The following is a 16640-nucleotide window of genomic DNA, read 5'->3' on the forward strand; positions in this document are numbered from 1 at the left end:
GTATACACAAGATCTTTCAAAAAGGTCAAGCAAAACATTATTTACTAACTTTATCATTAGCTATTACATTTTTTTCTTTCATCCATGTGAGTAAAAAATAACCAATATTTAAAAACTTTTTTTGTAGTCTGTGGAACTTGAGAGCACATTCACTGAGAGACTTCGGTGACTTGTTTCAAGCGAGGGGAGAAAAGGGCTGCCCAAAAAGTCGACACATTTTTTGCAAGGTTTTTTCATGAAAAACAGCTGCTAAAGGCGTCTTTAAAGCCGCCATATCTGGCAATAAAGTTGCCAAGTTGTGGATAGCTTGAGCAATGTAAGCAACAGTAACACCGTGTCCTAACAGCAAGCGAGTAGTCCGACTATCATGTCGCATCGCGTAACATCGGAAGCTCTCCGTCCACACTGAATCCACTTCTGTTATGTCATATAAACAAACCATGTACCTATCAGACTGGAGACATAACCACTCAAGTAAAAGATGGGTGAATACTTGCTATTAGGGATGTCAACGGTTAACCGTTTATTGGTTAAATGCCGAGAATATTTTTGACTGGTCACGCATGTCTGTCTATAGGTTAATTCACATACACACTCCGTTAACAGCAATGATGTGTTCACAACATCAGATCTTTACCAGTGTAAAACCAACTTCTATACAGAGTGTTGCATTATGGGTTGTTTGTAGCATTAATGTTGCTAGGCTAGCGAGCGTCTTAAAGTCTGTTTATAGTGAGTGTATTAGAACCAGTCAGCACCAAAAATTGTGTCGTCAGTCCAGTTTAACCAGCAGGAGTTTCTGAAGGCTCATGTAACATGTTTTTTGGCCACAGAGGAAATAAATTAATGACGAGTGAAAACCAGTCCAAAGCGTCTTCTGATGTCTTTACTGCAGAAACAGAATATAGCAAGCTGCCAAATACCACTGTCACAGATGATAAGGAGCTCAAAAAGATAACTGCTCATTTCAACTAAATAATCAGCTGTTCCTCATCCATGATGTGCTTTTCAGGCGAGCATCAGAAAGTAAATAGAAATAGGGCGCCCAACAAAAGTTCAGCTCAAAACAGCATGCCATATCACGCCGTGAAGCACTGCATTGCTTGCGGCCAGTTAGGACATTCCAATATAGAAAACAAGTAATCAAACTGATTTTGTTGCTGACGCTTGCTTGTATCACAATCAGTTAGGACACAGTGTAACTGAAAGGAGGATAAGGCTTAGTGACCAGTTAGTTAACTTGATGAGTACAACATTATTATTACTGATATTAACGATGGCCAAAACTATGAAAATAAGACCCAAATTGCAGTTCACTGGAACAATCCCGAGTACAGTAGACTTTATCAACAGCAGCCAGGAACCAGGAGCCTCTGCCACTCCACCTCATCCCCCTGCTGTCTCCATCCATCCTACCTTCCTTGACAGGAATCGCTGGCTTTTTCTGCCTCAGACCCAGAAGGATGAAGAAGAGGACCAGTGGGATGAAGATCTCAAAGGCCAGCACCCACTGGAAGGAAGAAAGAAGAAAACATTATTTGAGTTGCATTTTCAGTTTCCAGGGTGATTCTACTGGAGACTCCTCAAGGTTAACATCAGTCATGATTCTTTACCATGAAACTCTCCTTGTCAGTTTTCATCTCCCTGCTTGACTCATGTGGGCGGTTGAAGCTTCATATTAGCTTCAAATCAACTTTTAAATTCATTTTTGCACAGAAGGAGGACTGTGGATTTTGTCCTACATCAATTATATGTAAGTGTACTTTATGTAAGTGTGATCAGAACAGTTTTAAGACAGACTTGAACAATGATTAACCTGTTGTTTAAGGCCGGTTCAAACAAACACGTTGGCCTAAGGTCTACTGGCTGCCTTTCTTCTCCTCTGTTAACAGTCAAAACATCCCAGCTCTCTGTTACCTCCAGTCATTCAGCATTATGGTACTGCACTTCTAGTAGCTGCAGGAATCTGGTTTCACCTCATCTTGTGATGTGATGTGTTGTGTGATGACAAAGCCACATGAGGGCACTGAATCCTCTGTCAGGAATCATGTTGACAAAGTGTGTGTGTGTGTGTGTGTCTGTGTGTGGCACTATCTCGTTACATTGTCCACAGAGAACTATGAGAACCATGATTGTCCTTGTGTGTGGATGTACACACACATGCACACCCCCACACACACACCAACGCATCTTATGTGTGTGTGTGTGTGTGTGTGTGTGTGTGTGTGTATTTTTGAAGGTCATGACAGACAAACAGTCCATTTATACAGAGACAAGAGACCACTGATACACATGCACACACAAAACCTCACTTCTTATTTTATGACACACATTCAAATGAACCGGGACTCCGGCACACTGTACACACATGTCCATTTAATATTTTAAAAAACTGAATACAAGTTAGAATATACTTCAGAAGAGAGTCACAACAAAGTTATACAACTACATTTTTATGTGAAATAAAAAATATGAAGGTATTCTGTATTCAGTGTGCAACAGACTTGATTAGTGTATACAGAGAACATGCAAAAGAGTTCTAATCTGCATCACCAGTAGGCCATAAACATGTCTATACTTCCTCTTAGAAGTGGACATACTGCACACACACACACACACACTCAGCAGAAAACAGAGGACTGTTGTTCTCTTGTTAAAATTCATTGACTGTATTGATTTTCATGTCTTGGAAGAAGAAAAGCAAACATCTGATTTGAATAATAAAACAGAAGCATGCTGTTAGAGTGTCAGATCCTGCAGTTTCCCTCCACTTCCAAGTTTACATATTAGATGTCAACTTTCCTGTCCTGCAGGCACCAACTCACCATCACGGCATCCTGGACTCTCTGCTACCTCAGCTGCAAGTTTATCTTTTTTATTATTTCTTTACAGTCCATGTAAAGGAAAATCAGAGATTTCTTTTCAAACACATTATACATGTTTAGTTAATAATTGCTGAAAACATGTGAACTATGTAATATTGAATTGTAGAGTTGGAGCATTAAACTATTTTTCACCGTTTCTGTATTCAAGATTTTTTGGGGGGACCTGAAATGGTGGCTTGATGACATGGAGGGGTGACTAGCATGACTCCCCCTCCACTACATAAACACTAGAGCGCATGTACTCATAGTTACTATTTTTACAATGGGTAGTTTCACAAACTTTCATCAGAGACAACCGGGATTCACTTTGGATAATCCAGCTGGGAGGAGGGGTCGCGTCAACAGACGTGGTGCCAGCAGCAGTAGACACCCTGCACCACCTGTGGCTTCAGCCTCAGCACCGGCTGCGTGCTGGTGGGTGGTCCCTGGCCAGAGGGAGAGCATCTACTAGGCAGCACTTCACCAAAAAGCACGGCATGAGAGGCAGTTGCTCCAAGGAGTGACCGCCACAATGAAGTTGCCAAGGACTTTTCAGCAGAGAAGTGAGTGATGTTAAATGCACCGAACTCCATTGAAAAAGATGACGATTTAACATAACAATGATTGGCGATGGATCACTTGTTTACTATATATTTAAGTTACATTTTTACTGAAACAAGTCCACATTTACCTTCCAAATATGTGCAAACAGTGGCTCCTAACATGACTTTATTATTAAAATATCATCCATATTGTTTGTCCCACACCTACAAACAAGGCCTATTTTAAATGGTGTATTTTTATACAGGAGTTTGTTATGAGTGTTGTTAACTCAGATTGTTCAGTTGGGCTTTGCTGTCTGATTTGCAGTTTAATAATCAGTTTGAGCACAGACAGAGCAGAAAGGTCTGCTGTACAAGACATCAGCCTGATATCTGCAGACTGCTGCTAGCTTGTGTTAGCTACCTGGCAGGTAGAGACAAACTGAACAACTTAGAATCTGGAAACTGTTCAGTGGACTCTGAGTAATTCAACTCCGTAACCAGAGATGATACCTCATCAACTAACACAAACTGAGAGCACAGATCAGTGTGCAGAGTCTTTTTCAGTCTGTCCTTCTTTAAGATGTGACCGTTAAATTCACTACGAGACAGCTCACCACCTGGAGTCACCACAGTCCTGTAAACTGTAAACATATCACATCACAGTTACAGTAAAAGGACTGTCATGACTCAGGACAACTAATGTAGCAACTAACATCTCTACTTTTTGCCTGAAAGTAACCTTTTGTGCATGTTGTAATAACTAGATTTCACAACTTAGACATTCTAGACATCCAGCAAAAACAAAAGTTTGAACTAATCACATCATTTGAATTTTCTCTGTGGCAGACACACCACTGGCCAGTGTTTTTCTTTTTAGCAGAGTGAACATACAGACATTTCAAATGATGACAGTACACATAGCCTTTTGTTTTCATACAGCAAACAGTATTATTTTTGGACTGTTTGTTTGCTAATTGGAGTGTATATATGTCAGTTAACATTCTGTCATTAACATTTCTTATTTGCTTTAAATTATATTCTACCTTTGTTTTTCATGGATCCGGCAAGTTCTTCCCTGGACAAAAGATGCAGCACCAGTAAAGATGGCCTCTTTTATTGTGGTAGGCAGGAAGTGGGAGAGGCCAACTGGGTGTGAAATTCAGTTAAATCTGATTGTTCTGGGAGTTAAAGTTTTGTTGTTTTTTTGGTTTAACAGTTAGATTGGTTTGAAAGAGTGTCTTATTTGTTTGTATTATGGTTAATTTGTAATATAGTAAATATATCCTCACTTCATGTAATTTGTTAGGTCAGTTATGTTGAGTCCAGTATAGGTTGTTTAGTTAACTTCAATTTAAGTTAAAGTGCCATAGTTTTGAAAATATGTTTATCTAATTTTTCCTATTTTTGTATTTTGAAAAATTAACTTATTTGTTAAATTGAAATTAAGTTTTTGATTTTGACACCTGGTGTTCTTAAGCCTCACTGCTTGGTCCCTGACAATCACCCTGCCAGGGTTATTTTTGTAGTTTTGACCATCATTCTTATCAGTAATAGTAAATTGTCCTCATTGTGTTCTAAGAAGAAGTCCGACAGGTCAAAAGACAGGAGCGATCAGACAGGTTGAAACAATCCTCCAAGTTAGGCAAACCCACTTCCTGCTTCAACATCAACATACTGGACTTACTGAAGCTATGCAATGAAGGATTAATAACCACTGGATAAACTGTTAGTTTGTATCCAACCTGTCTGATCATCTTTCTTGCCTCTTAAGACATCAATGTAGTGATGTCACCATGTTCCTAACACTCAGCAGTTAGTTAAGTGGGAATGATGTCATCATAACTGATAGGTATGATGGACAAAACTACAAAAATAAGACCCAAGTTGTGATAAACTAAACTATGCTTTAACAAGAACGGTCCAATCGAGATTAAGAGTCTTTACTCACAAAAGAGACCTGACTTATAAATAATGCATCCACATAAAAAACACATCACACAGAAACTGGTGTTCCTAAATGTGAACATGCCATAAAAATGCGCTTATGCATGTTTCACACTGTGCCTACACACACTCTGAGTCATCGGAGCGGAGTGTGATACAGCACTGTGGTGAGGAGAAGGGCTTTTATTTGCTGCCTTTAATGTTTGAAGCACATCATAGATCTGTGCATTCAATTTTACTGCAACACAGCAAGTATTGTAAATAAATGTCATACTGTCATCATATAGCAGATTCAATAAAAATAATGAAATACTGATTGAATACTTTATGTATCTGATATTGAAATAACAGCTGTAGCCTGCTGACTTTTACACCTTTTTTTTACCAGCTACTTATTTTAAATACTTGAGGTCATGATTAATAACTCTTAGTTGATAAACTTAAAATCTTTATCTTAATTCTCATAAAAGTTTGACTAGCCCTGATATAAAACTATGAAACTAAAATGAAAATGCCCAGAAAATGGACACTGCATTTAACACTGTGTGTCATGAACAAGGAATAATGTGACATTTTGGGAAATGAGCTTATTCACTTTCTTCCTGAGGGTTAGATGAGAAGATTGATACCATCTCATATGTGTCCATTAAGTATAACACTGTAATAATAATCATAAAAAATTAGATTTATATAGCGCCTTTCAAAACACCCAAGGACGCTTTACAAAAAAGAAAAAGAAAAGAAAACTAAGCAGAGGTTAAATAATAAGCAACTGAGAAGTGAACTGGTTAACTGTGGGCCAGAAGCCTGAGCAAACAGGAAGGTTTTGAGGGCTGATTTGAAAGAGTCCAGGGTAGGAGCGTTACGTATCCAGAGGGTGGGGTGGGCCAGGAGATGATTAGCTTAGCTTAGCACAGAACTGGAAACAGGGGGAAACAGCTACCTTGGCCAAAGGTAACAAAATCCACCTACCAGCACCTCTAAATCTCACTATATCTCATTTGTTTAATCTGTACAAAAAACAAAGTGTATAAATGACTATTTTCAGTTTTATGGGGCCCTTAGTGTTGGAAATTTCAATGGTTGGAAGCAGTGACTTCCTGGAGTCTCCGAGCTGCCAGGCTGCTTTCTCGGTAACCTGACTGTGACCACCAGACTATTGTTGAGATACACTGTTGATCAGTGAGATTTAGGGTTGCTGCTACTGAAGGAGTATTTTGTTAACAGGCTAGATCTTTTCAGTCTTCATGCTAAGCTAAGCTAACTACCTTCTGGCTGGACAGACATTAGATTGATATTAGTACCTGCAAGATCAATTCACTTTAATGCTACTCTATGCAAGGCAGGGTAAACTTCATTCATATACCACTTTTTTTTTTTTTTTTTTTTTTTTTTTACAAAATTGCTTTCCTTTATGGGCTAGAAAACCAGACAGAAGACCTCTGCATTAGTCTATTCTACTTGATTTTTATTGTTGTCTATTCTGCTGATGTGTGTTTCTCTGACCGGAGGCCAGTTAAATCTTCATGAGGATCAGGATCACCAGGGTGGAGGTGAAGTGGACGGAGTTGTCATCTGCAACGGGCATGTTCATTTTGACAAGGCACTGAGCAAATAAGCAAGTTTCACAAAATATCAAACTATTCCGAAATACTGATATGTCATAAAATTTACCCAAGAGATTCTCCTGAAATAGCAATCAGCAAGATCATTTCTCTAGAGCAGGGATCTCAGGTGACCCACACAATTACTGTCAAAATAGTTGAATAATCTGTTTACTCCCATGTGTGGAAAAATAGCTCTAGAGCCAGAATTCCACTCGGAGTGTTTTAGTAGCACGCATCAGTGTTCATGGATATATGCTAGCTGGATTAGCCAAGTTAGCCTGGTTACCCTGGTTACCCGTGCTCCTATAGTGTCTCTGTCGTTGGAATGACAAACGAGAGACCAGAGCTGGACAATCCTCCCATGACACTGACTGAGTGCAACATTATTAAAATATGCTCCATTATTCCTGTATTTAAATGATATAACGTCTCACTGTCCCCACCCCCTCTGTGTAACAGTTGGCTTTTCATTCCACCTTTGAGTGAAGCCATTTCTGATGTGGTCGGACAGCATGTCGTAAGAACTAGTTCTGAGCAACCATAAATCTTCATAAAACAGCTTTCAGCAGGTGTCCTGAGTCCTCGCAGGAAACAGAAGAGTTGTGCTCTTCCACTGCAGCACAACTAGACTGTTTCAGTAATAGTTATGGCCAATGAGCCATTGTTGGATGTTTAAATTACTCAAAATAAAGGACCAAAATGTTTTCTACCTTTCTTTTTTTTCTGCTGTACCGATAATGTACTGAACCATGACCCCAAACCATACAAACCCCAAACTGTATACCGTTACATCCCTGGTGCACTAATATGCTACCATACAGATATGGCACATACTGGCACACACACACACACAAAGGCCTCTGCTGAATGTAGAATCAGAATTATTCATCATCTGTGAGACTGGTGTCTGTGGTGCACAGCAATGACGCCATTCAAAACATTTGAAGTCACAATGGACCCAATGTTTGAGACTCACAGAGCGGGTAGGAGGATGTACAACACACACACACACACAAAAGGGTCCATTTCTAGGTATTGATTTACACAAACACAACTCTCAGGAGAAGTTGTTGTCATTATTGGTGTTTCATGTCAACAGCTCTCAGTGATCTGATTGGCACCTGTGCTGGCTTGTCGGTTCAACCTACTGTATATAGGCACGTCCTTTATTCAGCTCACTGTCTCTCTCTCTCTTTCTCTCTCTCTCCATCCAGCTGCAGTAGCACCCTTGTGGTGCTTGGTATATGCTTTTCATTTACATATTAATTTATTTTGATAAACTTTCATGCAGTAAACTTCTATCCTGATATTGTATCCATTATTACGTACAGGGTCTGAGCCAGCTGCTTGGGGAGCTTTAACCAACAAGTCCTCCAAATTATGTGTATTCCGAAAAGTGTGTGTGGTCCAGGTATTCCTCATATTGTGGGGACGTTAATCTGTTTACACAGTCATGTTGTGGGGACTCGCCTCCCTTATGAGGACGAAAAGCAAGTCCCCTTAACATAAAATCATTCATTTTTGGGTGAAAACTTGGATTAAAATTAAGATAAATTCAAGGTAAGGTTTTACTTCTGCTGTAGTTCACCTACTGGTTGGTCAATAGATGAATGCTTTGAGAAGATATCTAACGGCTGCTCATCAAGTTTTACATTCTGCAACTTTGGTTAACTTTGGCAACTTTGTCAAAATCAAAATTTGGTTACAATTGTGATTTTTAGACAAAGGCATATTTCCTGTCCGAAACTTCATATTTTCCATAGGTAGCAGGGCGTGTTTCCAGAGCGTCAGAGGCAACACAGTGCACTCCTTATTTGAAGGTCCTGGCTTCAAACGGACAAGATGGCGCTGACCATAAGCTGCAACTGTGGGATTCAAACTGGCTCCAATGCAAACCAACTGGTCACACTTCGCTACGTCTGTCTTTATATACAGTCTACAGGAAAAGTATTAGCTTGTACTTGTTTTTAAATCCTGACTGCATTGATTTAGATATGACTCCCCTGCAATTCATGATGTTTGGATAAATGATTTAGAATTTTAGACATTAAGCCTAGAACACAACAAACACACACACAGGTTATCGTGCATTTTACAATAAGCCACTAGTGACTTACTGTATGCAGCAGTCCTGCCTTCCCCCTGGGATGAGGAACTTTACTTTATGCCCAACCCATAACAGTCATGTATAAATAGTTTGTGGAGAGTTGGCCACCTGACACACTTCACACACTTCACACTTGGCCTTTCATATCTTTTTAACATGGATTACATGTGGGGAATTGGAAAATGAACAAATAATCTTTTCACCAGGAGAGCGAAGAGGAAAATGAAAAAAGGTTGAGCTGAAGAAGTGCCAGAGGAGAAAAGGATGTTTTCACACCAGCATCAATTACCTGCAAATGTTCAAACTCTCAACACTGCAAACTGCTTTCATATATTCTTTGGCACAAGGGTGCTATGTTTTATCGATAATAACTTAGAGGTACTGCAAGTTCAAAAGAGAAGTGTAAAGGGGTTTATTGTATCATCCAGCTACATGTATGCAGATTAAGAAGAGTGAGAACTGATCAGTTGATTTTATGAATTGTGGTTATTTCTATTCACATAGCTCTTCCAGATAAAGACTGAAGGAAGCTGTGTGGGACTTTGTAGGCAGGATAAAGACTACATATGTTAGCTGGCTATATCTGAAAACAAATCTTTGTCTCCATGTCGTCCCTCCGTCCACACTGAGCTTTTAAAAAACTGTCTCCAGAGTAGATAAATCTTAAAACACCAGCATGTTCGTGTGTGCAGGGAAATTTCATCTTTTAGAAAACTGTGACCGCTTGTGGGCTGTGTGGAAGTAAAACTAGCCATTTCAGCAGGAGTTACTGTTTGCTTGGTTAACAGGAAGCATTTTTGACAATGAAATTGCTATTTCATGCTTGACAACAGAAACTGAAAAGAAGCCATTCTAGTGTGGATGTCATTTTTCACAAATAAAGTATGATTTAAAAGTAAGCTAGCTTAGTGTAGACATCATCATTGTTGTCCTAAAATCCCTTGAATCAACATATGTCTTCGATCAACATTGCAAACATTATCTGCTCCTAAAAACCACTACTGCAGCTTCCGCGACTACTGAAAATGATGTCTCTTTGTTGGACCGTAGGCTGTCCTGGGACCGCTATGCTTCCCTGGCTGTCATCTATAGAGGTTTTGGATCATGTTCCTTATCCTGCAGGAGACTCAGTCTCACCTCAAGTCTCTCTCTCTCTCCTGTGTGAATGATGTCCTCTCTGTCCATTACTTGTTACTTGTTATTAAATAGAAATAATAGTCCATTTTCATGTATCAGCGCCCCACATTCATCAAATAAAAAACTAATTTGTAAAATACTAAGCGCGTTATCAATAATTATGAACTAACAGTGTTCGCTCCGTGAGAGTCGCAGCACACAGTAGCAGAGACGTCTGTCCTTCCTCCTGCTCTCTGCTCTAAACACATGGAGTTACTCTCATGTATCCAATTTGCAATTCATGGGCGGAAACCCTGGACTGGTAACAGGAGGAAACAGCTACACCTTTGGACAAGCAGGCTAAGTGTTTGCCTATGTTTCGAGTCTTAATGCTAAGCTAAGCTAATTGTCTTCTGGATAAAGCTTTATATTTAAAGGACCAGTGTGTAAGATTAGTGGCATCTACCCCTCCCACCCCCCTTCCCTTCAAAGTGTGTAGGAGAACCTACAGTGGCCCGACGCCCCTCTCTAGAGCCAGTGTTTGGTTTGTCCCTTCTGGGCTACTGTACAAACATGGCAGTGCAACATGGTGGGCTCCATGGAAGAGGACCCACTCCCAACATAGATATAAAGGACTCATTCTAAGGTAACGAAAACATGACTCTTATTTTCAGGTGATTATACACTAATGAAAACATACTTATGAATATTATATTCATTTCTGCCAAGTCCATTCCACTAGATGCCACTAAATTTTACACACTGGTCCTTTCACAGATAGATATGAGAGTGGTGCTGATCTTCTTATCTAACTCTCAGCAATAAAGCACACAAGCATGTATCCCAAACTGTCAAACTATTCCTTCAATGTTCATGACACTTTATAATATACAGTGTTGAATGTAGTGTCCATTTTTTGCAGGGATTTTTTGTTTCATAGTTTTATATGAGGGCCAGGTTGTCTGGTCAGGATCTATATCAGTGGTTGCACTGCCACACACACCCACAAGCACATACATGTACACACACTGCAGCAACACACCCTCGCTGTCTTTACTGAACCATTCACACACACTTATTCAACCACCTCTGGAACACAAAGGATCTCTAACTCTGCTGCTGATGTATTATTAAGCAGACACTCACGACTCATTTGCAGTTCAATTATTAAAAGGGCTGATCATAACTGCAGTGAGCTGAATGAGGTAGGGGTTCAGCAACCACAGAGGGGGACAAATATAGACCAGTGCCAAAACTAACCCAGGGTTAATGAATACCGGATCATGTTAATGCAAGTGTGCCTATAAAAGTACACTGAGGTGCTGTAGATTAAACCTGTCAGCTGCATACTTCACAGTTATACATAAATGACAATAGAATTATTGATGCCCTTAAACAATGCAAATCAAGACTGACGCATCATCCAAAAGTTGTAAAAATTGGAGCATGTTTCCAAAAAAGAAATTGCAAATGAGTGTGTTTCCATCAACTGTCATAATGTCTTTATTCTTAAGAAGAGCAAGGTAGGAGGTTAATATCTGAGATGTCCAATTGATGCCTCTGTTCAGCAGGTTTTCATCACATCAGTCACAGTGTTCTAACAGAGGCAGCTGAGTGTCTGTCATTAAGTTTGATGTTGCCTACCATGAAGTATAAGATGAGGTTACATCACACAAACTGATGCCAGTATAAAAAGGTGGTTACAATGTAGCACCGTTTCAACCTAAATATAAAATCTGTGTAGATGTACTTTAATTATGGGTCAGTTTTTTCAGGTTTACTTCAACCTGACAATGCCCCAATACACAAAGCCAGCTCCATAAAGAAATTATTTTCCCAATTTGGTGTGAAAGAACTTGACCTCAACCTCATCCACCACATTCGGAATGAACTGGAACACTGACTCAGCCAGATCTTATCACCCAGTATCAGTGTTGGACCTCACTAATGTTTTTGTGTCTGAGGTGTTGATTTTGGGCCCCATTGATTTCCCTTTTTATTTGCTTCCTCTTGGTAACATGATTAGTAGACATAATATACAGTACTGTGCAAAAGTTTTAGGCACTGAAAGTAAAGTGAGGATACTTTCAAGAATAATACAAAGTTCAGTAAACAGAAGAAATGTTAATGAAATCGATATTTGGTGTGAGTGGCTTTGCCTTTAAAACAGCAGCAGTTCTTCTCGGTACACCTGCACACAGTTTTTCAGGTACTTGGCAGGTGAGTTGTTCCTGCATTTTGGAGAAGTTGCCACAGTTCTTCTGTGGATTTAAGCGTCTCAGCTGCCTCCGTCTCTTCATGTGATCCCAGACTGACTCCATGATGTTGAGATCAGAGCTCAGTGGGGGCCATAACATCTGTTGCAGGACTCCTTGTTTTTTCTTGTTGCTGAAGATGGTTCTTTATGACTCTGGCTGGATGTTGGGGCTCATGCTGTAGAATGAATTCGGGACCTATCAGACGCATCCCTGATGGTACTGCACTATGGATAAGAATCTAAACATCTAAAGTGCCTGAAACTTTTGCACAGTATGTAATTATATTTCTATGCAGATGATGCACAACAATATTTCCCTGTTGCTTGACAAGGATGAGAGACGATTATAGTACCAGTCAAAAGTTTCGACACACCTTCCCATTCACTTAAATGAGAAAGTGACTGGTATTGCACATTTTCCCCCCAAAAGTCAAAATTAGTTCAAAGCTGCTGTATCAACCCTAACTCATAGATATAAAATATCTGTCCAGGAAGTGTTGAGTTATGTTGACAGTAGCTTAACAACTATTGTAAAAACAGCAAATTGGGAAAATTAAAACCTGACAGATCAGAAAACAAGGCGGCTTTTTACTAAAATCAAAGATGAAATATACTAAAATGAAAAAGAGAGAAATTAGAAATGAAGTCCTCTCTAATATAAGCCTGTTCCAAATGGTTCTCTGCATTTGAAGTAAATGAAGGCCTTTTGTGTACAGTATAAATACTAAATGTAGCTGCAGTAAGTAAAGTTCTCAAGCACCTACAGTATATTATAATTTGCTGCATTATGTAAATAGGGTGTGTGTGTGTGTGTGTGAGTGAGTGAGAGAGAGAGAGTGAGAGACTGTCACAGAAAAAAAGTCAAAAATAGCATCTTCCAAAATATGTTTAAAGTCATGAGCAGGCATGTGTAAAATGCTTTAATGGATTAAAAGCTGGTTTACACATGCGCGCGCACACACACACACACACACACACACACACACACACACACACACACACACACACACACACGTGTACACACAGTGTTAGCTAGAATGAAAGTGTATGGAGTTTTCACTTCAGCAGTGGCATCTGCATTCCTGCTGTGTCACCACGCTGTCTCAGACTTCGCTGTGTGAGGACAAAGTCACCTCCCCAGGGTGACATGAGCACACACACTGTAAAAAAGGGATTTTGGAGGGGGGTAAATACAGCCCATGCGAATGGTTTAAATGTTTCTTAAGTATATTAGTCAGCAAGTGAAACACATAATAACAAATACATTCTTCCTACACTATATTTGTTAACAGTAACAGTCCTCAACTGTTATAGCCCTGCACTGCAACGTGCCATGCATCAGCCCTGGTGGGAGTGTCGAGCTGCTGAGTTGATTCCTGTTTAACCAGTTGCATATCATGAATGCAAATGTTAACTTATATAATGGTAACATCTATCACAAGATTTGTAGTCAGCATGCTTCTGTGTAAGACCAGGAATTTAAGTTTGTAGCCTTCTCTAGACACTGGCAGTCTACCATTGATAATAGGCAAGCTAATTAACATGTGAAATGCTAACGTCAGAGTTGAATGTGCAAGCAAGGTTAGCTTCTACTTAAACTTAATAATTATAAAACCTAGTAGTGAAGAAAGCCTGTAGCAATGTGCAGGTTAATGACAAGAATGCTGGTTACCTAAAACTAGCTGCATGTCGTGGTATTTGCCAGGAGCACAGCTGAACCTACTGTCAGGCTCCAAATTTAAGCTAGCTAGCCAGCCATCTCGTCAGCGCTAGCTACCCGTAGTCCAACTTTGAGAAGTAATGTAGCAAACAAGGGCTAATATTGTGCATGCAATGCAGGCACCTGACACAGAAGGTTTGAATAGCTTTTGCTAGCTAGCTACAGCATGGTATTCAACCGATTACAATTTATAGTTGGTCAGTTTAGCTTTAATAGCAGACAGGGTCCAAAATTAGCACCTGCCATTCACCAAATATGAGTAAAAATCTATGTTGGCGAATAAAATAAATTATGTCAGCTGCCATAAGCAGGTTGCTGAAATAGGCCTATTTCACTAAACTGTCATCACTACAACACAAAAGTGACTCTGCAGGAGTGTTGGTGGGAGGACAGATGCTGAGGAGGCATCCAGACTGCTGGTGCAGATACAGAAGGAGCAGGAGGAGAAGTGTGTGTTTTTGCATATACAACTTATTGCACACACATACTGTACATATATGCAGTAACATTATAGATCATTTCAGCTTCTTGTAACCTGTTGCTACAACTGGGTGAAATAGAACAGTGGTTCTCAAAGTGGAGTCTGGGGACCCCCAGGGGTCCTTGAGGGGGTTCCAGGATCCAGTATGTATGTATGAATATTTGGTCATCAGTTTCATACACTTTCTGTAATAAAGTAATCTAAAAGCAAAAACCTTATCAAATGGGGGTTCATGGTCTAATTTGTGTCAGTTTAGGGGTCCTTGATGTAAAAAAGTTGGAGAACCACTAAACTAGAAAACAGAAGAAATATTTTTAAAAAACAGAGAATCTTCTGATATGTGAGTCTTTACTGTGTCATGATAGTAATTTACGTATGAAAATCAATTGTTAAATCGTCCAGTTCATGTTCATCACATTGTAGTGCATGATATTATTTTTTCATTGCAAGACAAAAGACAGAACATTAACTGGACAACACAGAGAAAACAGAACAATGAAGTTACAAAAGTTGAGTCAAAGAATAAGGATAAGAGATAATAGAGGATAATAAGGGATGTGAGTTGTTGGATATTTGGTTGTCTTGTGTCTTGTCTTGTCTCTATGTGTCTTTTTTAGTTGCTTTCACATATTTTAGAAGTAATTCTGGTTTAATTTAAACTTTTGCTTCACAATGTCAATAGAGACAGTTAATTGATTAAGATTAATTGAAAATGAAAATAATCGTTAGTTGGAGCCCTAATTATGTTTTCTCATATTTTTTTATCATAGTGATCACAAATGTCCTATGTATTGTTAGTTGCTTTACTACTTCTGATCCAGTTCTAACATGCTAATGGTGCCAAAAATCAACCCCCAAATTGATGTCAATGTACACACACACACACACACGCACACACACACACACACACGCGCACACACACACGCACACACACAGGTATAGACACTTATATAGTCAGTTTTCTCTGTCTTGGTGTTTTTATCCAGATTCTGTTTGGTTGTTTGGTTGACAAACTGCTAAAAACGAGCCAACAAGATGCAGCAGCGAAACAAGCATTTGAAATAATTTTACTGTATTTTGAAACAGTTAATAAAATTCAGTAAATAGCTTAGCTGCCCATTACATTACTTTATATTCATGTAATAAATATACAAATGTCAATTAGATCGTAATCTGCATGAGAAATAAAGATGAAGAAAAAAAATTGGTTATAATAATCATCTGCTTAAAGTGATCAATTTGACCTGGACAGGCGTGATCACTATAAGCGGTTTCCACTGTAACTCTGATCAGCAAAAATATAAATAATTGTGATTCAAAAGAGAAACAAACTACTACTCTTCTCTACTTTTACAGTCTGTCAGTGTGTTTACATGCACAGCCCAGCTAAGGGGTACCACTTCAGCTCCTCTGAGAGACAATAAGGAACTGATCTTTATGATGGTGTTGATAATAAACTTTGTGTCCTGCATCTTTAGCACCTGATCAGGAACATGTCCATTGAAAAAGATATAGCTAACTTCTGTACTGACTGTGACTAAACAGTGTTTCATTTTCTGATAACTTTACTGACTAAAAGTTTGGCGACACTGAAGCATGCGTCTCTACTGTCTAAATCAGACATAGCATAAGCACTTTGTAAATTGCAAAAAGACACATTCAGTTGAAAATATGCATATAATTAAGCAGGATGCTTCTGTATTTGTGTAATTGTATTGTTATTATTATTATTATTTATTTTTATTTGTTTGTATTTGATCAGTCTTAAATACCCCAGACTCACACATTTGAATTGTTCTAGAAACATTTTGTAGGGCTGTAGTCTGCTGGTCAACTGGTCGATTAGTTGGTTGATATGCTCTCGTCCGACTAAATTCTCATTGGTTGAATAATCTCTGTGTTACTTTCATTAGGAGAGAAGTGCTACATCAGTAGCTTTCCAGGATTAATCCATTATTTCCTGCGGCAGGAGGGACAGACAGGGGGATTTTTTGCTGCA

General features: G+C 39.2%; 1 protein-coding gene across 2 annotated transcripts in view; it reads right to left on the reverse strand.

Moving 5' to 3' along the window:
• Window positions 1-16640, reverse strand: part of abca2 (ATP-binding cassette, sub-family A (ABC1), member 2) — a 121944-nt gene that overhangs the window by 72283 nt on the left and 33021 nt on the right. The window contains exons 2-3 of one of the 2 annotated variants that reach the window (XM_044363127.1): window positions 1417-1510; window positions 592-594 (exon numbers count right to left, since the gene is read on the reverse strand). In XM_044363127.1, the coding sequence (XP_044219062.1) occupies window positions 592-594; window positions 1417-1510 (97 nt within the window). The remainder of the gene's footprint in view (window positions 1-591; window positions 595-1416; window positions 1511-16640) is intronic. The other variant, XM_044363135.1, reaches the window with a different exon arrangement.

Source organism: Thunnus albacares, chromosome 2 (assembly GCF_914725855.1).
Source record: "Thunnus albacares chromosome 2, fThuAlb1.1, whole genome shotgun sequence".
NCBI classification, from domain to species: Eukaryota; Metazoa; Chordata; class Actinopteri; order Scombriformes; family Scombridae; genus Thunnus; species Thunnus albacares.